At 37.9% G+C, this 25,234-nt stretch overlaps 1 protein-coding gene across 1 annotated transcript in view; it reads left to right on the forward strand.

Annotated features, from left to right (window-relative positions):
* SYT10 (synaptotagmin 10) overlaps positions 1-25,234 on the forward strand; it is a 121,665-nt gene that overhangs the window by 83,917 nt on the left and 12,514 nt on the right. Inside the window, exon 4 of the mRNA XM_055395218.1 lies at positions 10,587-10,707. Within this exon, the coding sequence (XP_055251193.1) occupies positions 10,587-10,707 (121 nt within the window). The remainder of the gene's footprint in view (positions 1-10,586; positions 10,708-25,234) is intronic.

The following is a 25,234-nucleotide window of genomic DNA, read 5'->3' on the forward strand; positions in this document are numbered from 1 at the left end:
TCCCTCTAAAAGACTGTACAACACTGGATCTAAAATTGTACTTTAAAATTATGCAGACTTATGTTTTTATTCCATTTTGTCTCTTAATTATGTGCTGTTCTGAGAGGCTATGTAACTTACACAAAATCCCATATAAGCCCTATGAGGAGAAAAATTTTGTCCTGATCATCAGTGTTCCCCTAATGACAAGAACAGTGTTTTCCATTTAGGCTGTTCTTAATAAACACAAGCATACTAATTAATGAATGAATGTTTAGAAATTGATGAAGTATTTGATAAAGCTAGAGTGCAGAGTTTGTTGTATCAGTTCAGTTCAGTTCAGTGTCAGTCACTTAGTTGTGTCTTACTCTTTGGACCCTTGTCCATCACCAACTCCCAGAGTTTACCCAAACTCATGTCCATTGAGTTATCCTCTGTCATCCCCTTCTTCTTCCACCTTCAATCTTTCCCAGCATCAGGGTCTTTACAAATGAGTCAGTTCTTTGCATCAGGTGGCCAAAGTATTGGAGTTTCAGCCTCAACATCAGTCCTTCCAATAAACACTCAGGACTGATTTCCTTTAGGATAGACTGGTTGGATCTTCATGCAGTCCAAGGGACTTTCAAGAGTCTTCTCCAACACCACAGTTTAAAAGCAAAATTCGGGCTTAAGTTGAAGAAAATAGGAAAAACCACTAGGCCATTTGCTGCTGCTGAGTTGCTTCAATCGTGTCCAACTCTGTGTGACCCCCATAGATGGCAGCCCACCAGGCTCCCCCACTCCTGGGATTCTCCAGGCAAGAACACTGGAATGGGTTGCCATTTCCTTCTCCAATGCATGAAAGTGAAAAGTGAAAGTGAAGTCACTTAATCGTGTCCAATTCTTAGTGACCCCATGGACCGCAGCTTACCAGGCTCCTCCGTCCATGGGATTTTCCAGACAAGAGTACTGGAGTGGGGTGCCATTGCCTTCTCCACTATCAGAGGGCAGACAGACTGTAAACCACAATCACAGAAAACTAACCAATCTAATCACATGGACCACAGCCTTGTCTAACTCAATGAAACTATGAGCCATGCCCTGTAGGGCCACCCAAGACAGACAGGTCTTGGTGGAGAGTTCTGGCAAAATGTGATCCACTGGGGAAGGGAATGGCAAACCACTTCAGTATTCTTGCCTTGAGAACCCCATGAACAGTATGAACAGTTTGTTGTATATAAAAAGAAATATGTAAATGAAAGTAGAAAAAACATGGGAACCAACTTGATAGGGACTATGTGTCATGTTGAGGAGTATGGACTGTATTGAAAGTCCTGTGTGTCCAACATGTATCAGAGAGTCAAATACTTGGACTTTTTAGCAGAGCTGGGAAACAATATAAATGACCCTGAATGTTACTTGTTCAATATGGTCTTTTCTCACAAATCCCTAACCAAATAAACCCTATGTTCTCTACTTTAAGGATTGGATCCTTCCTCATCTGAACCACATTGTCTGGCAATTTAATTAACAGCCATGTTTTATAACTGCTTATTCTTAAACTTGAAATCAAGCTATGAGCACCAACTGATCCTTTCTAGTCTTTCCAATGAGGTTTTGCCGGCTCTGTCGCACACCGAGACTAAAAGGGCCTGTCCATCCAGTCTAAACACACCTGAGCTGTGTATATTATTTAGTCCTCATTTTATTAGCAATTAAGACACAAAATTTTAGAGCTGGAAAATCAACTAGTTTTTCTCTTTGAACACCTTCATTTTATACCAAAAAAACACTAAGGCCAAGAGTTAAATGAATTGATTGTTGTTAAGTTCTATGATTTCCTCAGGTGTATGGGAGGTGTGGGTCAGAGAGAAATAAGTATTTTACTGTAGTTTAAATTCAGTAGACCCTCTGTGGGTCTGCATTTCACTATAGCTTCATTTCATGAAGTAAAATAGTAACTTCATGAAGCTACTCATTTGATTCAGTAACATATCATTTAACAAAGTGAGGAAAGCCATCTGTTTTCTTACCAAACAGGAAATTTGGAAGGCAGGCTGCATTTAGGGTCTTAAGTGGGTGTGATGACTGCTGTCACTGTGACAACAAGTTGTTCATTTAAAGATTTATTTAAAAAAAAAAAGATCCTTCCTGGGTGTTCATTGGAAGGACTGATGCTAAAGCTGAAACTGCAATACTTTGGCCACCTCATGCGACGAGTTGACTCACTGGAAAAGACTCTGATGCTGGGAAAGGTTGGGGGCGGGAGGAGAAGGGGACAACAGAGAATGAGATGGCTGGATGGCATCACCGACTCGATGGACACGAGTCTGAGTGAACTCCGGGAGTTGGTGATGGACAAGGAGGCCTGGCCTGCTGTGATTCATGGGGTCGCAAAGAGTCGGACACGACTGAGCGACTGAACTGAACTGAACTGAACTGAATGATCCTTCCTCGGAGAAGGCAATGGCAAGCCACTCCAGTACTCTTGCCTAGAAAATCCCATGGATGGAGGAGCCTGGTAGGCTGCAGTCCGTGGGGTCGCTGAGGATCGGACACCACTGAGCGACTTCACTTTCACTTTTCACTTTGACACTTTGGAGAAGGAAATGGCAACCCACTCCAGTGTTCTTTCCTGGAGAATCCCAGGGACGGGGGAGCCTGGTGGGCTTCCGTCTATGGGGTCACATAGAGTCAGACACGACTGAAGTGACTTAGCAGCAGCAGCAGCAGCAATGATCCTTCCTAATATATCTCTGAATTCAAGCATGTCTTTAGCCAGCAATTCCGTACATCTGTTTACTTCAGTGATCCCTCTCTTTGGTCTTTTCCCAGCCTAATCTAGCCTACTCCAAATAAATAAATGTTTTTAAACCATTATGTTCATTGGTATCATTATTTTTGAATGTCTATTCATGCCAGGCACTTTAAAGGGATGACACCTACCTTGTGAGGCAAAAGTTATTATCCCCATTTTACTAGTGATCAAACTGAAGTTAAAGGAGTTCATATTTTTGCCATGTGCTTGGGAACTAGTACATGGAAGATGTAGCTTCAGCTCTGGCTTTTCCAATCCAGGAACCTATGCCCTTTTCATTCTGCCAAGCTCCCATGCTCTAGTGTTACCAAAACCTCTGGATCCCTGTTGCCCAGAGAAGTCACCAAAGCAACTATATCTAGCTGTAAACCTCCTTCAACATGTTGCCAGACTCCATATTTCTCAACATAAATTGTGCGTTCTTTTTTTTTTTTTAGTATTTCTTTCTTTCTCTTTTTTAAAATTTATTTTAATTGGAGGCTAATTACTTTACATTATTGTATTGGTTTTGCCATACATTGACATGAATCATAGTACTCACCTGTAGCATTATTCCTCCTCTTCCCTGTAAAACCCAATTTCATTAATTCTTCAAACCCAACCTAATGATTATTTCCCAAGGGGTGCTTCCCTTTGTTATTATACACACTAGTCATTGAGCCTTTAAACTGCCTCTTTTCCATATCTTGAGCTTGCTATTAGTTCAGTTAGTCCTGAAACAAGATGTGCAGTGCAACTGTTTGCATATTGATTTTTTTCCAATGATTGCTGTTTTAATGACACAGTACACAGAAAAACTTTATAACTGTGACTGTGTTTCAGAGGTTGACTGTAGCCAGTCATCAATTATCTTGATTTCTCCAGCTCTATGTCTGTGGAACCAGGTGAAAGAAATCAAAGATACAGTGTCTAATCCCACCCTGCTGCTGCTGCTGCTGAGTCACTTCAGTCGTGTCCGACTCTGTGTGACCCCATAGACGGCAGCCCACCAGGCTCCGCCATCCCTGGGATTCTCCAGGCAAGAACACTGGAGTGGGTTGCCGTTTCCTTCTCCAATGTGTGAAAGTGAAAAGTGGAAGTGAAGTCGCTCGGTCATGTCTGACTTCTAGCAACCCCATGGACTGCAGCCTACCAGGCTCCTCCGTCCATGGGATTTTCTAGGCAAGAGTACTGGAGTGGCTTGCCATTGCCTTCTCCGAACCCCACCCTAGTGTTAGCTTTTATTCATAAAGCCTTTATTCCAAGTATGGGTTAAGAAAATTGTCATTGTGAATGTTTCACCAATTATGTGTGTGTATCAGAATTAAATTAAAGTTGTCCCATCTGAAAGAAAATTTATGAAACATGATATCCTAGACTTAATAGTAGGCTTTCAAATAATTATATGCATAAATACACAAATGTTTTTTAAAGGTTAATATGGGGAGTCCATATTTATATAGCATTACAGTAAATGAGATTACTCATAAATAAAATTTTCAGAAATTCAAAACATTTCTCATTTTAAGCCAAAATTATTATTTTAAACATTGTAAGGTTTTGGGATAAAAATAACTCCAGACAATAAATACTGTATACTTTTCTACTTTCTTAAACAAAACATAAACGATAATTTTCCGTAGCTTGATGACTCAGAATCATCATTTTGAACTTTAATTACTCTTCAACTCTGTAATAAAATGACATTTTTAAGTTACTGAGGCATTATTAGTGTTGGTCACCTTTGATAAAAAATGATTCTAGATTGCTATCCTTTTTAGAATACAGTATTTGCTTCTTTTTTATATGCTTTGTATCTCTGCAGCTATCATTTATCTCTGCTTTTGCTAGACCTAGTGCTGTTAGTTTTCCCAACTTTACATTTCATGTGTGAGTTTTGACCTGTTATAGATTGATACACCAATTAAACATTATTCTTAGAATTTTGTCTAAAATAATAGTAAATGGGTGTTGAATAGGGATGGTATAGCATCCTTATATAAAAGAATTTTACTGCATACTTATGTTATATTTATGCTGTATATTCAGAGACCTTTCAATTTATTTCCTGGTCTTTTGCTGGGCCTGGGAAGTTCAGATTATTGAAAGTGACTTTCCTGATAAACGACATTGCTCTGGGGCAGACAGAGTCAAATAAAACTCAGTCTGTTCCCTGGAGGTGGGCTATCAACATAGGGACAGATACAGTGAGGGTACTGAGATCAACACATATTGTGGCTCAGAAGACTGTCATCAAAATCCAGAGATTTGATGCACTTTTGTTATGGGATCGTTTTATAGATCATACAGTCATTTACGTTCATCAAGTTCATTTCTCATGATTATCTCTTGTATTGCTTCCAGATTTAAAAAGCTGAAAAATATTGGTATTTACCCTAGAGAGTATTTTGCCCTTTTCCGTATATGGGCAGTTTTACTTCTTTCAAATTCTTACTTCCTAAAGGAAAAACTTAGTCTCAACGAAGACTCAAATTTTGTGCAGTTATTATTGCATGCCTACAATACATTAATTTTCCCCACCCAGCTCATTCCAGTTTCCTTAAAACTCCTGACTATATGGAATTGACACATTTAAGTGGATTTCTTAGTACTGCAGTGAGCAAAAAGCCAACTAGCTTGTCATCAAAGTGGTCCTTTAATCATATTCTTTTCTTTCAGTTTATTTGGGCTAGTTCTTCGATCACTCCTCAATTTAACCTCTTTATCTTTGCCAGTACTTGTTGATAGTCCAAATTATGTTGCAGCTCGATTCATAGATAGGATCTTTCAGAGATGGCACCAAACACAGCAAACTTTCTTTGTTCCACCCTGTAAATAAGTGATACATCAAAAGAAAAAGAAAAATTACTCCTACAGATTGTGTGATGTATAAAAGAATCCGTCAGAGGTATGAAAATGTTTTATTAATCCCTTTAGAAGTCTCTGTTAACTTTTTTTCTGCACAAGCAGAAAATGTGGTTCATTTCCTGTTGAATTCTAAGTATTTCATCTCTGAGATTATCTCTTCTATTTCTTTCCTAACTTATCCATCACAATCCCCAACATGTTTCTTGGTGGCACTTGGTATCTTGTTCTACATTTATAAAGGGATCCTTTAATTTTTGTTGTTGTTGTTCAGTCTCTCAGTCATATCTGACTCTTTGACTTTATGGACTGCAGCACACCAGGCTTCTTTGTCCACCATCTCCCAGGGCTTCCTCAAACTCATGTCCATTGAGTTGGTAATGCCATCCAACTATCTTTTCCTCTGTCATTCCCTTCTCCTGCTGCCTTCAATCTTTCCCAGCAACAGGGTCTTTTCTAATGAGTCAGCTCTTCCCATCGGTGACCAACGTATTAGAGCTTTAACTTCAGCACCAGTCCTTCCAATGAATATGCAGGACTGATTTTCTTTAGAATTGACTAGTTTGATATTCTTATAGTCCAAGGGACTCTCAAGAATCCTCTCCAACACCACATCTCAAAAGCATCAATTCTTCAGTGCTCAGCTTTCTTTATGGTCCAATTCTCACATCCATAAATGACTACTGGAAAAACTATAGCCTTGACTAGGCAGACCTTGGTTGGCAAAGTAATGTCTCTGCTTTTTAATATGCTATCTAGGTTACTCATAACTTTCCTTCCAAGGAGTAAGCGTCTTTTAATTTCATGACTGAAATCAGCATCCGCAGTGATTTTGGAGCCCCCAAAAATAAAGTCTGACACTGTTTCCACTGTTTCCCCATCTATTTCCCATGAAGTGATGGGACCAGATGCCATGGTCTTTGTTTTCTGAATGTTGAGCTTCAAGCCAACCTTTTCACTCTCCTCTTTCACTTTCCTCAAGAGGCTTTTGAGTTCCTTTTCACTTTCTGCCATAAGGGTGGTGTCATCTGCATATCTGAGGTTATTGATATTTCTCCCAGCAATCTTGATTCCAGCTTGTGTTTCTTCCAGCCCAGCGTTCCTCATGATGTACTCTGCATATAAGTTAAATAAGCAAGGTGACAATATACAGCTTTGATGCACTCCTTTTCCTATTTGGAACCAGTTGTTGTTCCATGTACAGTTCTGACTGTTGCTTCCTGACCTGCACACAGGTTTCTGAAGAGGCAGGTCAGGTGGTCTGGGATTCCCATCTCTTTCAGAATGTTCCACAGTTTATTGTGATGCACACAGTCAAAGGCTTTGGCATAGTCAATGAAGCAGAAATAGATGCTCTTCTGGAACTCTCTTGCTTTCTCCATGATCCAGCGGATGTTGGCAATTTGATCTCTGGTGCCTCTGCCTTTTCTAAAACCTGCTTGAGCATCTGGGAGTTCACGGTTTACATATTGCTGAAGCCTGGCTTGGAGAATTTTGAGCATGACTTTACTAGCATGTGAGATGAGTGCAACTGTGTGGTAGTTTGAGCATTCTTTGGCATTCCCTTTCTTTGGGATTGGAATGAAGACTGACCTTTTCCAGTCCTGTGGCCACTGCTGAGTTTTCCAAATTTACTGGCATATTGAGGGCAGCACTTTCACAGCATCATCTTTCAAGATTTGAAATAGCTCAATTGGAATTCCATCACCTCCACTAGCTTTGTTCCTAGTGAAGCTTTCTAAGGCCCACTTGACTTCACATTCCAAGATGTCTGGCTCTAGGTCAGTGAACAGAAGCAGAAGATATTAAGAAGAGGTGGCAAGAATATACAGAAGAACTGTACAAAAAAAAAAAAAAAGATCTTCAAGACCAAGATAAGTTAAACAAGCAGGGTGAAAATATACAACCTTGACATACTCCTTTCCCAATTTTGAACCAGTGTGTTTTTCCATGTCTAGTTCTAAGTGTTGCTTCTTGACCTGCACACAGATTTCTCAGGAGGCAGGTAAAGTGATCTGGTATTCCCATCTCTTTAAAAATTTTCCACAATTTTTTTGATCCACACTGTCAAAGGCTTCAGCATAATCAATGAAGCAGAAGATGTTTTCCTGGAACTCTCAGTTTTTCAATGATCCAACAGATGCTGACAATTTGATCCCTGGTTCCTCTGCCTTTTCTAAATCCAACTTGAACATCTGGAAGTTCTCGGTTTATGTGCTTTTGAAATCTAGCTTGGAGAATTTTGAGCATTACTTTGCTACCGTGTGAAATGAGTGCAATTGTGTGGTGGTATGAACATTCTTTGGCATTGCCCTTCTTTGGGATTGGATTGAAAACTGACCTTTTCTAGTCCTATGGGCACTTCTGAGTTTTCCAAATTTGCTGGCATATTGAGTACAACAGGTTAACAGCACTTTAGTTTTAACCAGTTTTCAACAAAAAGTGATTACTCTGATTAATAGTTCCTGGGAGAACAAACATCCAGAAATGGAAAGAAGGATGGGCTACAGACAAAGAATTTTAACCCATTAACTGAGCCTAAAGAAATTTTTGGAAAAAGAGAGAATAAGTAAAGAATCAGATAAATAAATTCAGACATTTCATTAGCCCTTTATAGTCTTATATACTGACTTCCTCCTCAGCTGAGATCTTCGAGGGCAGAATCATGCCATCTCTCTTTTAGTATCTACAGCATCTACCAGTGTACCTAACAAATAATGCTCAATATTTTCTTGGTAGTGAAAAGAATGAGTCCTGTAGGAGGCTGTATCTTCCTGTTTTCCCCAGGCCTCTCCTTTTACATCTTTCTTGTTATTTTAAGTGTGCAGCAAACAACCCAGAGGAGAGCCATTTGGATATACTTTGGTCTTAAAATAATTATTTTCTTACTCTTTTAAAAATAATAATTCTTCTATTAAGTTTTTTTTCACTTACCCAATATTTCTGAGCACCTGATATGTGTCAAGGTATATCTCCATGTGATAGCAATATAGCAACGAACAAAGCAGCATGCCTTATCATATGCCAGACACTTTGTTAAATGCCTTGGTCTTTATTTACATTATTTCAATTACTGATTAAAACCCCTGTGGGGAGGATATCTTCTTCAATTTGAAAATGAAATTTCAGAGATTCAAAGCTTAATTAAATTTCCCAGGATCTCGCAGCTCGGAAGGAGAAAACAGGAGTCAGTGCAACTTTAGCTGACTCTAAGATTTATGCTCTTAATTGCTAGGCCTGATGGTTCAGATGGTAAAGAATCTGCCTGCAATGCAGGAACCCCAGATTCTATCCTTGGGTCAGGAAGACCAGCTGGAGAAGTGAATGGCTATCCAATCCATATTCTTGCCTGGATAATTCCGTGAACTGAGGAGCCTGGTGGGCTACTGTCCACAGTCCATGGGGTAGAAAAGAGTCAGACATGACTGAGCAACTAACACTAATTCTAGACCATGAATAAAGAAATGGGAATTACATAGATCAGAACTTGAATTGTAAGAATTAGTCCAATAAATATTAATAGTATTACATGAAAAAATTTTAAGAACCAAGTTTTATGGACCTCAATGAATAGCAACTTAATCTTTCCCATATTAAATCTACCACAGATTTTCTTACCAGGAATAATTTAACTCCTGTAAACAACTCTTTGAGAAGCATCCAGAATGTGCATTGTTCATACTCATTTTCATTTGTCTACCATCTATGCAGACTTTGACAGCAAAATTATCTATACGAGGATATTACGGACAGTTCTACTTTACAAATGAAGCAAGGCAGTTCAGACTTTTATCCAGATTAATTAATAATATTTTCATTCCTTCAAAAACTGCACTTAAAGTCAGCTATGTACCTTCATTAGGTTACAAAAATAAAGTAGATAAGAACTATACTCCCTTAGACCTTACATATGGGAGTTGGGGAAATGAAAAATGAATTTAAAAGATAATTCTGATGATGCTTAGTGCTATGAAAAAATGTGAAGAATCTGTGAGTAGGGTGGATATAGGATAGGAAGGAGGAAGGCCTCACTGAAGGGATTTTTTTTTGAGCTGAATCCTAGATGGTGAGCTGAGTCAGCCATGTAAAGTTATGGGAGAGAAAAAGAAAATGCAAAAGTCAAAGGCACAAATAAATATCATCTGATGAATAACTGAGAAAAAGGCTTTTGGCCTACATGAGAGTGAATTGAGGGAGGGGCAAGAGAGTAATAGAGTGATATATGGGACCAGATCACATGGGGCCTATGTGCATGACTTTGTAATGCATTTTCTAAACAAAGACATATTTAATAATAGATAGAGATATTCTTAATAATTATACCAAGACAAAAGGTATTAGTCTGGAATTTCCTAGATATACCAGATGTTTAGATGATTTTAAGCAGGAAGGTGAGATAATGTGACTTGCATTTCATAAGTCACCACACTGACTGCTTCTGATCAACCTTTGCAGTAATCCTGATACAAAGTGAAAGTGGCTTCCATGAAATTAATAGTAATAGAGCTTCAAAGAATGTCAGTAATTTCAGATATGTTTTATAGATAATGTAGACAAGATGTGGGTTGGATGTATTAGGGGTGAGAGAAAAAGAATAACAGTAAGTGCTAGGTTTTTAACTGAACCTCTGGATGAATTAAGATACCATTTCCTGATTTTGAGAAGATGATAGAGGAACTGGTTTTAGTAAATGTTTGCAAATAAGTAGAACCAGCAGTCTGATTCTGACTGTATTAAGTTTGAGATTCTGGTTAGAAATACAAGTGGATATATCAAAATACCAGCTGGGATATACTCTCTTTTCTTACCTGTTTATTAGAGCATTTTTGCATTGTAACATGTATCCTCAATAAAACAATTTAAAATGGAATTCAAATAGTCCATTAAAGTAATTTTTTTACACAGCAGTAATTTTTCCCCCCTATCTGGTGTTTTAAATTGCTAACATTACTGATTTCCTTTCTAGGAAAGTATAGATCTGGGTGAAATCATGTTTTCCCTTTGTTATTTGCCAACTGCTGGACGTATGACATTGACAGTCATCAAGTGCAGAAACCTGAAGGCTATGGATATCACTGGCTCATCAGGTATGCTCACAATTGGCTAATGGAAACATTCCCAAACAAACATGCCATATAGCTGAAATTATGACTCTTGAGAGTCCCTTGGACTGCAAAGAGATCCAACCAGTCCATTTTAAAGGAGATCAGTCCTGGGTGTTCATTGGAAGGACTGATGCTAAGCTGAAACTCCAATCAATACTTTGACCACCTCATGTAAAGAATTGACTCACTGGGAAAGACTCAGATGCTGGGAGGGATTGGGGGCAGGGGGAGAAGGGGACGACAGAGAATGAGATGGCTGGATGGCATCACCGACTTGATGGACGTGAGTTTGAGTGAACTCCAGGAGTTGGTGATGGACAGGGAGGCCTGGTGTACTGTGATTCATGGGGTCGCAAAGAGTCGGACACGACTGAGCGACTGAACTGAACTGAACTGAACTGAATTGTTAAGTTCATTTGTCTGTTGTGGGACACTATGTGCTAAGTCGCTTCAGTTGTGTCTGACTTTTTGTGAACCTATGGACTGTAATCTGCCAGGCTCCTCTGTCCATGGGATTCTCCAGGCAAGAATACTGGAGTAGGTTGCCATTTTCTTCTCCAAGGGATCTTCCCAACCCAGGGATTGAACCAGCATCTCTATGTCTCTTGCATTGGCAGGTGTGTTCTTTACCACTAGCACCACCTGGAAAGCTTTGGGGCACTATAAAAGTGGAAAAAGAGATTACCAACTAAAGTGTTCTAAACACCTCTTTAGTTTACATTATCACTATGACATTTTAGAAAGGTATTATCAAGTAGATTGCCTTTGAACTTGGGTTTATATTTTAATTTCTTTCTCTACTGATTTAGTTCTTTTACAAGAAATGTGTAACTTACCATATACTTCAGGGCTTCCCTTGTGGCTCAGCTGGTAAAGAATCCACCTGCAATGTGGGAGATCTGGGTTCAATCCCTGGGTTGGGAAGATCCTCTGGAGAAGGGAAAGGCTACCCACTCCAGTATTCTGGCCTGGAGAATTCCATGGACAGAGGAGCCCGGAGAGCTACAGTCCATGGGGTCACAAAGAATGGAGCACAGCTGAAGTGACTGAGCATGCATGCATGCAGGAACAGAGAGATATAATAAAGTAAATGAACACACCTTAAAGTTTCTTAAAAACATTAGTGGAGGAAATTTCTCTTGTTCTAGATTTGACAAAGAGGTAAAAACTGATCATTCTCTTTAATCCCTTCATTTAAATCACCACAATTCTGGAGAGTTATTTGTAAGTTAATAGGGAACTTTGGCACACCTCTGTGGAAGAAAAAATGATAAGGACAGAGTAGGGAGGTCAGTAACATTTGTTGAATTAAATAAATAAAAAATAGTAGGCAGAAGACAGGATTAGCGAACTAGAAGATAGAATTGTAGAAATAAATGAAACAGAGAGGAAAAAAGAAAAACGAATTAAAAGAAATGAGGACAATATTAGAGCCCTCTGGGACAATGTTAAACGCTCCAACATTCGAATCATAGGAGTCCCAGAAGAAGAAGACAAAAAGAAAGACCATGAGAGAATACTTGAAGAGATAATAGTTGAAAACTTCCCTAAAATAGGGAAAGAAATAATCACCCAAGTCCAAGAAACCCAGAGAGTCCCCAACAGGATAAACCCAAGGTGAAATACTCCAAGACACATATTAATCAAATTAACAAAGATCAAACACAAAGAACAAATCTTAAAAGCAGCAAGGAAAAAGCAGCAAATAACACATAAGGGGATTCCCATAAGGATAACAGCTGATCTTTCAACAGAAACTCTTCAGGCCAGAAGGGAGTGGCAAGACATACTTAAAGTGATGAAAGAAAATACCCTACAGCCCAGATTACTATACCCAGCAAGGATCTCATTCAAATATGAAGGAGAAATCAAAGGCTTTACAGACAAGCAAAAGCTGAGAGAATTCAGCATCACCAAACCAGCTCTCCAACAAATGCTAAAGGATCTTCTATAGACAGGAAACACAGAAAGAGTATATAAACTTGAACCCAAAGCAATAAAGAAAATGACTATGGGATCATACTTATCAATAATTACCTTAAACGTAAATGGGTTGAAATTTTCAAAAAGGCTAGGAAACAATTCTCATAGCCATCAATAGTTCAGTGTTGAGTTCATGAATAGTTTTTAAAGTTTGGGACAAACTGTAGTATTTGCTATTTGAAGTACTATTTGTAATTGGCATATTACGATGTAACATTGGTCTTCATTTCCAACTTAAAACGCCTAAAAATGCCTAACAGGTTTTTAGATTTGCGAATTTTAGTTGATATGTATTTTATGATGTTACTGAACCTGCAGAAATATTGAAATATTTCAGAGAACTTATTCACTGTACATTTAATTTATTTTATTTATAAAAGTTATGAACTGTAGAAAGTTTTACTTGTTAGGTCAAATGCTTGTTGCTTCAAATGCTTGTTGCATTTGAAGTGCTAGTTACAAGAAAATCAAATACCTTCAATGTATAAATGCTATTAAGTTTTTAAAGGACTCTGGAGTATAAGTAAGTTTGTTTAAAGAAATTTAGTCTATTCAACCTGAATCAGCTCTGTCAAACATTAATTAAAAGCCTCATTTAAAATAAATAAATAAATAAATAATGGTGGTGGGAGGGAGGGTTGGGAAGCTGGCTGGAGGTGGAGGTGGAGGTGGTGAAGTTTATTAATCTAATTAAAAATGAAGTTGCATTTCCATTTTCCAAAACCACCCATTCACCAGTGTACTGTGTCACTAGACATTATGTACGATTTTACTTTGCAACAGAAACCATTACATTTAAAAATTCATTACAGCAAGGTTAGTTAGACACATGATGGATGCAGCTTTAATCCTGCCATATATTATTACAGTTAAAATGTAAATGACGAAAAATATTTTGTGCTTATCAGCATTTATGTGGAAATGTGTTTTACAGTGATATATGGTGTTATATTTCTATTATTGTGATGAGAAAGAAAGCAATACAAAAAGACGAAGTGTTTATTAAAACATGAAAAAAAAAAAAGAAATAAATGGTTTTGCAGCACTGAAGAGATTATAGAAAGTAAATAAGCTAGATCAGACCTGTTTTATGTAGTAATTTTATAGTTTATTTTAATTATTTCAGTTGTAAAATATTGTTATACTGTTAATTAGTTCTGATTGTTCATATTAAACTATTGTAATGCAAATAAATAAATAAATAAATAAAATTAAAAAAAAATAAATAAAAGCAAGAAAAAAAAAAAAAAAAGATCAAGGATCTCGTGTGCTGCAGCTGAGACCCAGAGCAGCCAAAATAAGTAAATAAATAAAAATAAATGTAAAATAAATAATAGAATGCATTGTAAAAAAAAATAGTAATGCAGATATAGTAAAAGATGACTTGGGGAGTGCAATCTATAACCTTTTAGTTCTTCAGAACAAAATAAATTAAATTTGCATCACAGAAAGTATTAAGAACTCTAATGTAGAAAGGATTCCAGGAAAAACTAACTGAATAAAAAATGAAGTACAAGCATAAATATGGATATCATGCTCCTTTTGATATAAGAATATGGAATCTTAGAATATATAACATGTTGCTAATATTTGCATAAAGAAATACTTGAGTGATATATAAAAACTGAGGTGTGGAGAGGTATGGGAACAGATGGGAAGGAAACTTCTCATTGCATGTCTTTCTCTGTCTCATCTAAAATTTGTGAATTTTTATTCATTTTTTAAAATTTGCAATGCATAGTTGAAATGTAAAGATAGAAAGAAAGGAAATTAATTCCACATTCATTTTGGTGAAAAAGTCTTAAGTAAACAAATGTGGAAGAACTTAAGATAAACAATGTATTCTGCAAATTATTTTGCTCTTTCTACCGTGTATTGAAAGAGAACCAAATTTCCAGACAAGCAAACAGCAAAGTTGTAATTAAGTTCAAGAATATTTTTTATTTATATGAAGCTTCTCATCAGGGGAGTGCATGCTTTGAGAACATCACCTCATTAAGTCTCACAACAGCCTTGTGAATCAAGTAAATTATACTTATCACTAATAGAGAAATGTCATCAGAGACATGATGGGGGTAGTAAATGATAAACCAGGCCTCATTCTCACTGTTAATAAGAGGCTTAGACCTGGGGTTCATACCACAAAAGTGAGTTTCTTCCTTAGAACATAGTTCCTACTATTAAAAATTGAAAAATATATAGGAGTGTTTCTATTTTGCAAATAAGTTCATTTATATCATTTTTAGATTTGCATGTAAGTAATACCATGCAGTATTTCTCTTTCTCTGTCTGACTTATTTCACTGAGTATGACTTCTCTAGGTCCATCCATGTTAATGCGAATGGCATTATTTCATTCTCTTTTAATAGCTGAATAACATTCCACCATATATGTATATACATCTTCTTTACCCATTCCACTATCAGTGGACATTTGAGTTGTTCCCAGGTCTTGGTTGTTGTAAAAGAGTGTTGCAGTGAACATTGGGATACATGGATCCATTCAGACCATGTTTTTCTCTGAGTATATGCCCAGGAGTGGGATTGCAGGGTCATATGGTAGCTATATTTTTAGTTTTTGAAGTGAAATGAAGTGTTAGTTGCTCAGTTGTGTCTGACTTTTTGTGACCCCCCTGGGCTATAGCCTGCCAGGGTCCTCTGTCCATGGGATTTTGCAGGTGAGAATACTGGAATTCTTAAGGGAAAAAGGGAATGGGTAGACACTCCCTTCTCCAGGGGATCCTCCCAATCCAGGGATCAAACCTGTGTCTCCAGCATGGTGGGCGGATTTTTTACTGTCTGAGCCACCAGGGAAGATCCAGTTTTCAAAGAAACCTTCGTAGTGGCTGTATCAATTTACATTTCCACCAACAGATTAGGAAGATTCCCTTCTTTCCACAGCCTCTCCAGCATATATATTTTGTTGACTCTTTGATAATAACCATTCTGACTAGTGTGAGGTGATATCTTATTGTGGTTTTGATTTATATTTCTCTAAGTAATTAACAATGTTGAGCATTTTTTCATATGCCTTTTGGCCATCTATATGTCTTCTTTGGAGAAATGTCTATTCAGATCTTCAGCCCATTTTTTGATTCAGTTGCATTTTATAATTTTTATTTATTTCTTTATTATTTATATTTTTGCTGTGTTGGGTCTTTGTTGCTGCATGTGCTTCTCTCTAGTTGAGGTGAACGGGAGCTACTCTGTAGAGGCCATTTGGGTTTCTCAATGTTGTGGCTTCTACTGTTGTGGAGCACGGGCTCCACGGCTCATGGGCTTCAGCGGTTGCTGCATGTCATCTCAGTAGTTGTGGCTCCTGGGCTCTTGTGTGTATAGGCTTAAGAGTAGTTGTGGCTTGTGGGCTTAGTTGCTCCATGGAAGTGGGATCTTCCCAGATCAGGGACTGACCCCATATCTCCTGCATTGGCAGGTGTATTCTTTACCACTGAGCAACCAGGGAAGCCCTGGGTTGTTTGTTTTGATGATGTTAAGCTGCATGAGCTGTTTGAAAATATTGAAAACAAACCCCTTCTCAGTCACATTGTTTGCAAACATTTTCTCCCTTTCTGTGGATTGTCTTTTAGTTTTGTTTATTGTTTCCTTTGCTATGCAAAAGCTTTTGAGTTTAATTAGGTCCGGTTTGTTTATTTTTGCTTTTATTTCCATTACTGTGAGAGACAGATTAAAAAAAAGATGTTGCTGCAATTTATGTCAGAGAGTGTTCTGCCTGTGTTTTGCTCTAAGAGGTTTTTTTAAAATTAATTAATTTATTTTAATTGGAGGCTAATTAATTTACAGTACTGTAGTGGTTTTTTGCCATACATTGACATGAATCAGCCATGGGTGTTCTTAGAGTTTTATAGTGTCTGGTCTCACATTTAGGCCTTTAATCCATTTTGAGCTTATTTTTGTGTATGATGCTACAGAATGTTCTAATTTCATTTTTTTTTAACAAATAGCTGTCTAGTTTTTCCAGCACCATTTATTGAAGAGATTGTCTTACCTCCATTGTTTCATTGTTTAGTTTTTCCACTTTTGTCATAGATTAATTTGCCATAGGTGCATGGGTTTATTTCTGGGTTTTCCATCCTGTTCCATTGATCAATATTTCTATTTAAACAAACTCACAGAGTTAGAGAACAAACTTATTGTTACCAGGGGGAATGGGTGGGGGGAAGAAATAGTCAGGGATTAGGGGATAGATATGTACACACTGCTATTGATATATATAACCTGGGCTTCCCGCATAGCTGAGTCAGTAAAGAATCTGCCTGCAATTCAGGAGATCCAGGGTTCAATACCTGGGTCAGGAAGATCCCCTGGAGAAGGAAATGGCAACCCACTCCAGTATTCATGCCTGGAAAATCCCATGGACCAAGGAGCCTGGTGGGCTACAGTTCATGGGGTCTCAAGAGTCAGACACACCTCAGCAACTAAACCACCACCACACCCTGCTATATTTAAAATGGATAACCAACAAGCACCTACTCTATAGGGAAGATAACTCTGCTCAATACTGTAACAGCCTAAATGGGAAAAGAATTAGAAAAAGAATGAAGTGAAGTGAAGTGAAATCGCTCAGTAGTGTCCGACTCTTTGCTACCCCATGGACTGTAGCCCACCAGGCTCCTTGGTCCATGGGATTTTCCAGGCATAAATACTGGAGTGGGTTGCCATTTCCTTCTCCAGGGGATCTTCCTGACCCAGGGATCGAACCGAGGTCTCCCGCATTGTAGGCAGACGCTTTACCATCTGAGCTACCAGGGAAGCCCAGAAAAAGAATAGATGCATGTATATGTATAACTGAACCACTTTGCTGTAAACCAAAAACTAACACAACATTGTTAATCAACTCTGTATGTGTGTTTGTTAGTTGCTCAGCTGAGTTTGACAACTGTATGCCAATATAAAATAAAAAGTTTAAAAAAATACAGTCATTGAATATTTCCCCTCTACCTTGTTTTCCTCTATATACCTTATTTCCAGCCACAAAATGTGTTTTGGCCCCTTGGTACAAATGCTTATGAAATATACAGATACATTTTTCTAGAATCTAAAATACATTCATTTCATCTATTTGCTGAAATAAATTAATGTCACATTTTTGGCTTATTCTAAGGAAATAAGATCTATTATTACATTGATAGAGAGAAAAAAAAGTTGTGGTGCTATAATTGGAGGGTAGCTATAATGAAAAAAAGAACAAATCAAGATAGAATAGACAGTTTTAACCACCTAGCAAACTCATCCCAATGCCTATACCCTCTTCCAAAACCATGCTTCCTTTTTATAAAAAGGTACAAAAAGCAAACTTTTAATAAATATTATATCAGTTCAGTTCAGTCGCTCAGTCCTATCTGACTCTTTGTGACCCCATGGACTGTTGCATGCCAGGCTTCCCTGTTCATCACCAACTCCTGAAACTTGCTCAAACTCATGTATATTGAGTCAATGATGCCATCCAACCATCTCATCCTCTTTCATCCCCTTCTCCTCCTGCCTTCAATCTTTCCCAGCATCAGGGTCTTTTCCAATGAGTTGGTTCTTCCCATTAGGTGGCTAAAGAATTGGAGCTTCAGCTTCAGTCCTTTCAATGACTATTGAGGACTGATTTCCTTTAGGATGGACTGGTTGGATCTCTTTGCAGTCCAAGAGACTCTCAAGAGTCTTCTTCAACACCACAGTTCAAAAGCATCAATTCTTCAGTGCTCAGCTTTTGTTATGGTCCAACTCTCACATCCATAAATGACTACTGGAAAAACCATAGTTTTCATTAGACAAACCTTTGTCAGCAAAGTAATGTACCTGCTTTTTAATATCTTGTCTAGGTTGGTCATAGCTTTTCTTCCAAGGAGCAAGTGTCTTTGAATTTCATGGCTGCAGCCACCATCTGCAGTGATTTTGTAGCCCACCAAAATAATGTCTGACACTGTTTACATTGTTTCCCCATCTATTTGCTGTGAAGTGATGGGACCAGATGCCATGATCTTTGTTTCTTCAGTGTTGAGTTTTAAGTCAGCTTTTTCACTCTCCTCTTTCATTTTCATCAAGAGGTTCTTTAGTTCCTCTTCACATTCTGCCATAAGGATGGTGTCATCTGCATATCTAAGGCTATTGATATTTCTCCCGGCAATCTTGATTCCAGATTGTGCTTCATCCAACCCAGAATGAAGTATTCTGCATATAAGTTAAATAAGCAGGGTGACAATATACAGCCTTGATGCACTCTCTTCCCAATTTGGAACCAGTCTTGTTCCATGTCTGATTCTAACTGTTGCTTCTTGACCTTCATACAGATTTCTGAGGTGACAGGTAAGGTGGTCTGGTGGTATTCGCATCTCAGAATTTTCCACTGTTTGTTATGATCCATACAGTCAAAGGCTTTGGCATAGTCAATAAAGCAGAAGTAGATGTTTTTCTGGCTGGAGAAGGAAATGGCAACCCACTCCAGTGTTCTTGCCTGGAGAATCCCAGGGACGGGGGAGCCTGGTGGGCTATTGTCTATGGGGTTACAGAGTCGGACACGACTGAAGCAACTTAGCAGCAGCAGCAGATGTTTTTCTGTAATTCCCTTGCTTTTTCAATGATCCAATGGATGTTGGCAATTTGATTTCCAGTTCCTCTGCCTTTTCTAAGTCCAGCTTAAACATCTGGAAGTTCTCAGTTCATGTACTGCTGAAGTCTGGCTTGTAGAATTTTGAGCATCACTTTGCTAGCACGTGGGATGACTGCAATTGTGCAGTATTTTAAACAATCTTTGGCATTGCCTTTCTTTGGGATTCAATGAAAACTGACCTTTTCCAGTCCTGCGGCCACTGTTGAGTTTTCCAAATTTGCTGGCATACCGAGTGCAGCACTTTCACAGCATCATCTTTTAGAATTTGAAATATCTCAACTGTAGTTCCATCCCCTCCACTAGCTTTGTTCATTGTGATGCTTCCTAGGGCCTACTTGACATCTCAATCCAGGATATCTGGCTCTAGGTAAGTGATCATACCATTGTGGTTATCCTGGTAACTAAGATCTTTTTTGAATAGTTCTTCTGTGTATTCCTGCCACCTCTTAATATCTTCTGCTTCTGTTAGGTCTTTACCTTTTTGTCCTTTATTGTGCCCATTTTTGCATGAAATGTTCCCTTGTCTCTAATTTTCTTTAAGAGATCTCTAGTCTTATTCATTCTATTGTTTTCCTTTATTTCTTTGCGCTGATCATTGAGGAAGGCTTTCTTTTTTTTTTTTTAGGTAATTAATTTATTTTTTATTGGAGGCAAATTATTTTACAATATTATATTGGTTGGTTTTGCCATACATTGATATGAATTTGCCCCAGGTTTACATAAGTTCCCCCTCCTGAACCCCCCTCCCACCTCCCTCCTCCCTTTATCCTCCCTCTGGGTCATCCCCGCATGCCAGCCCCGAATATCCTATAACATGCATTGACCCTGAACTATTGATTCGTCTCACATATGACAACATACGTGTTTCAATGCCATTCTCCCAAATCATCCCACCCTCACCCTCTCCCATAGAGTCCCAAAGACTGTTCTATACATCTGTGTCTCTTTTGCTGTCTCGTATACAGGGTTATCATTTGCATCTTTCTAAATTCCATATATATGTGTTAGTATACTGTATTGGTGCTTTTCTTTCTGGCTTATTTCACTCTGTATAATAGGCTCCAGTTTCATCCACCTCATTAGAACTGATTCAAATGTATTCTTTTTAATGGCTGAATAATACTCCATTGTGTATATGTACCAAAGCTTTCTTATCCATTCGTCTGCAGATGGACATCTAGGTTGTTTCCATGTCCTGGCTATTATAAACAGTGCTGCAATGAACATTGGAGTACACGTGTCTCTTTCAATTCTGGTTTCCTCGGTGTGTATGCCCAGGAGTGCGATTGCTGGATCATATGGCAGTTCTATTTCCAATTTTTTGAGGAATCTCCACACTGTTCTCCATAGTGGCTGTACTAGTTTGCATTCCCACCAACAGTGTAAGAGGGTTCCTTTCTCTCCACATCCTCTCCAGCATTTATTGCATGTAGACTTTTGGATAGCAGCCATTCTGACAGGTGTGAAATGGTATCTCATTGTGGTTTTGATTTGCATCTCTCTGATGATGAGGGATGTTGAGCATTTTTTCATGTGTTTGTTAGCCATCTTTATGTCTTCTTTGGAGAAATGTCTGTTTAGTTCTTTGGCCCATTTTTTGATTGGGTCATTTATTTTTCTGGAATTGAGCTGCAGGAGCTGCTTGTATAATTTGGAGATTAATCCTTTATCAGTTGCTTCATTTGCTATTATTTTCTCCCATTCTGAAGGCTGTCTTTTCACCTTGCTTAGAGTTTCCTTTGCTGTGCAGAAGCTTTTGATTTTAATTAGGTCCCATTTGTTTATTTTTGCTTTTATTTCCAGCATTCCGGGAGGTGGGTCATGGAGGATCCTGCTGTGATTTATGTCGGAGAGTGTTTTGCCTACGTTCTCCTCTAGGAGTTTTACAGTTTCTGGTCTTACATTTAGCTCTCTAATCCATTTTGAGTTTATTTTGGTGTATGGTGTTAGGAAGTGTTCTAGTTTCATTCTTTTACAAGTGGCTGACCAGTTTTCCCAGCACCACTTGTTAAAGAGACTGTCTTTTCTCCATTTGATATTCTTGCCTCCTTTGTCAAAGATGAGGTGTCCATAGATGTGTGGATTTATCTCTGGGCTTTCTATTTTGTTCCATTGATCTATATTTCTGTCTTTATGCCAGTACCATACTGTCTTGATGACTGTGGCTTTGTAGTAGAGCCTGAAGTCTGGCAGGTTAATTCCCCCAGTTCCATTTTTCTTCCTCAAAATTGCTTTGGCTATTCGAGGTTTTTTGTATTTCCATACAAATTGTGAGATTATTTGTTCTAGTTCTGTGAAAAATATCATTGGTAGCTTGATAGGGATTGCATTGAATGTATAAATTACTTTGGGTAGTATACTCATTTTTACAATATTTATTCTTCCAATCCACGAACATGGTATATTTCTCCATCTATTAGTGTCCTCCTTGATTGCTTTCAGTAGTGTTTTATAGTTTTCTATGTACAAGTCTTTTGTTTCCTTAGGTAGATATATTCCTAAGTATTTAATTCTTTTCATTGCAACAGTGAATGGAATAGTTTCCTTAATTTCTCTTTCTATTTTCTCATTATTAGTGTATAGGAATGCAAGGGATTTCTGTGTGTTGATTTTATATCCTGCAATGTTACTGTAAACATTGATTAGCTCTAGTAGTTTTCTGGTAGAGTCTCTAGGGTTTTCTGTGTAGAGGATCATGTCATCAGCGAACAGTGAAAGTTTTACTTCTTCTTTTCCAATTTGTATTCTTTTTATGTCTTTTTCTGCTCTGATTGCTGTAGCCAAAACTTCCAGAACTATGTTGAATAGTAGTGTGAGAGTGGGCACCCTTGTCTTGTTCCTGACTTTAGGGGAAATGCTTTCAGTTTTTCACCATTGAGGATAATGTTTGCTGTGGGTTTGTCATATATAGCTTTTATTATGTTGAGGTATGTCCCTTCTATTCCCACTTTCTGGAGGGCTTTTATCATAAATGGATGTTGAATTTTGTCGAAGGCTTTCTCTGCATCTATTGAGATAATCATATGATTTTTATTTTTCAGTTTGTTAATGTGGTGTATTACGTTGACTGATTTGCGGATATTGAAGAATCCTTGCATTCCTGGGATAAAGCCCACTTGGTCATGATGTATGATTTTCTTAATATGCTGTTGGATTCTGATTGCTAGAATTTTGTTAAGGATTTTTGCATCTATGTTCATCAGTGATATTGGCCTGTAGTTTTCTTTTTTTGTGGGGTCTTTACCAGGTTTTGGGATTAGGGTGATGGTGGCCTCATAGAATGAGTTTGGAAGTTTCCCTTCCTCAGCAATTTTCTGGAAGAGTTTGAGTAGAATAGGTGTTAGCTCTTCTCTAAATTTTTGGTAGAATTCAGCTGTGAAGCCGTCTGGACCTGGGCTTTTGTTTGCTGGGAGATTTTTGATTACAGTTTCAATTTCCGTGCTTGTGATGGGTCTGTTCAGATTTTCTATTTCTTCCTGGTTCAGTTTTGGAAAGTTGTATTTTTCTAGGAATTTGTCCATTTCTTCCAGGTTATTCATTTTATTGCCATATAATTGCTGATAGTATTCTCTAATAATCCTTTGTATTTCTGTGTTGTCAGTTGTGATCTCTCCATTTTCATTTCTAATTTTATTGATTTGGTTCTTCTCCCTTTGTTTCTTGATAAGTCTGGCTAGTGGTTTGTCAATTTTATTTACCTTCTCAAAGAACCAGCTTTTGGCTTTGTTGATTTTTGCTATAGTCTCTTTTGTTTCTTTTGCATTTATCTCTGCCCTAATTTTTACGATTTCTTTCCTTCTACTGACCCTGGGGTTCTTCATTTCTTCCTTTTCTAGTTGCTTTAGATGTAGAGTTAGGTTATTTAGTTGACTTTTTTCTTGTTTCTTGAGGTGTGCCTGTATTGCTATGAACTTCCCCCTTAGCACTGCTTTTACAGTGTCCCAGAGGATTTGGGTTGTTGTGTTTTCATTTTCATTCATTTCTATGCATATTTTGATTTCTCTTTTGATTTCTTCTATGATTTGTTCGTTGTTCAGCAGCGTGTTGTTCAGCCTCCATATGTTGGCATGTTTAATAGTTTTTCTCCCATAATTGAGATCTAATTTTACTGCATTGTGGTCAGAAAAGATGCATGGAATGATTTCAACTTTTTTGAATTTACCAAGGCTAGATTTATGGCCCAGGATGTGATCTATCCTGGAAAAGGTTCCATGTGCACTTGAGAAAAAGGTGAAATTCATTGTTTTGGGGTGAAATGTCCTATAGATATCAATTAGGTCTAACTGGTCTATTGTATCATTTAAAGATTGTGTTTCCTTGTTAATTTTCTGTTTAGTTGCTCTATCCATAGATGTTAGTGGGGTATTAAAATCTCCCACTATTATTGCATTATTGTTAATTTCCCCTTTCATACTTGTTAGTAATTGCCTTACATATTGCGGTGCTCCTATGTTGGGAGCATAAATATTTATAATTGTTATATCTTCATCTTGGATTGATCCTTTGATCATTATGTAGTTTCCTTCTTTGTCTCTTTTCACAGCCTTTGTTTTAAAGTCTATTTTATCTGATATGAGTATTGCTACTCCTGCTTTCTTTTGGTCTCTATTTGCATGGAATATCTTTTTCCAGCCCTTCACTTTCAGTCTGTTTGTGTCCCTCGTTTTGAGGTGGGTCTCTTGCAGACAACATATATGGGGGTCTTGTTTTTGTATCCATTCAGCCAGCCTTTGTCTTTTGGTTGGGGCATTCAACCCATTTACGTTTAAGGTAATTATTGATAAGTACGATCCCATAGCCATTTTCTTTATTGCTTTGGGTTCGAGTTTATACACCCTTTCTGTGTTTCCTGTCTAGAAAAGATCCTTTAGCATTTGTTGGAGAGCTGGTTTGGTGATGCTGAATTCTCTCAGCTTTTGCTTGTCTGTAAAGCTTTTGATTTCTCCTTCATATTTGAATGAGATCCTTGCTGGGTACAGTAGTCTGGGTTGTAGGTTATTTTCTTTCATCACTTTAAGTATGTCTTGCCACTCCCTCCTGGCCTGAAGAGTTTCTGTTGAAAGATCAGCTGTTATCCTTATGGGAATCCCCTTGTGTGTTATTTGCTGTTTTTCCCTTGCTGCTTTTAATATTTGTTCTTTGTGTTTGATCTTTGTTAATTTGATTAATATGTGTCTAGGAGTATTTCGCCTTGGGTTTATCCTGTTGGGGACTCTCTGGGTTTCTTGGACTTGGGTGATTATTTCTTTCCCTATTTTAGGGAAGTTTTCAACTATTATCTCCTCAAGTATTCTCTCATGGTCTTTCTTTTTGTCTTCTTCTTCTGGGATTCCTATGATTCGAATGTTGGAACGTTTAACATTGTCCCAGAGGTCTCTAATATTGTTCTCATTTCTTTTAATTTGTTTTTCTTTTTTCCTCTCTGTTTCATTTATTTCTACAATTCTATCTTCTAGCTCGCTTATCCTGTCTTCTGCCTCTGTTATTCTACTGTTTGTTCCCTCCAGAGTGTTTCTGATCTCATCTATTGTATTATTCATTGTATATTGACTCTTTTTTATTTCCTCTAAGTCCTTATTAAACCTTTCTTCCATCTTCTCAATCCTTTTCTCCAGGTTATTTATCTGTAACTCCATTTTGCTTTCAAGATTTTGTATCATTTTCACCACCAAAATTCGAAATTCTTTTTCATGTAGATTCCCTATATCGTCCTCTTTTGTTTGTGTTGGTGGGCATTTATCTTGTTCCTTTACTTGCTGGGTATTTCTCTGCTTCTTCATCTTGCTTATAATGCTTTGCTTGGGGTGGCCTTTCCCTCTTCTGGCCGTTTGTGGAGTTCTCTTTATTATGTAGTTTCCTTGCTGTGTGCGGGGTTGGACAGGTGACTCGTCAAGGTTCCCTGGTTATG

This window comes from Moschus berezovskii, chromosome 6 (assembly GCF_049115385.1).
Source record: "Moschus berezovskii isolate FMDL1 chromosome 6, NW_MosBer_1.0, whole genome shotgun sequence".
NCBI lineage: Eukaryota > Metazoa > Chordata > Mammalia > Artiodactyla > Moschidae > Moschus > Moschus berezovskii.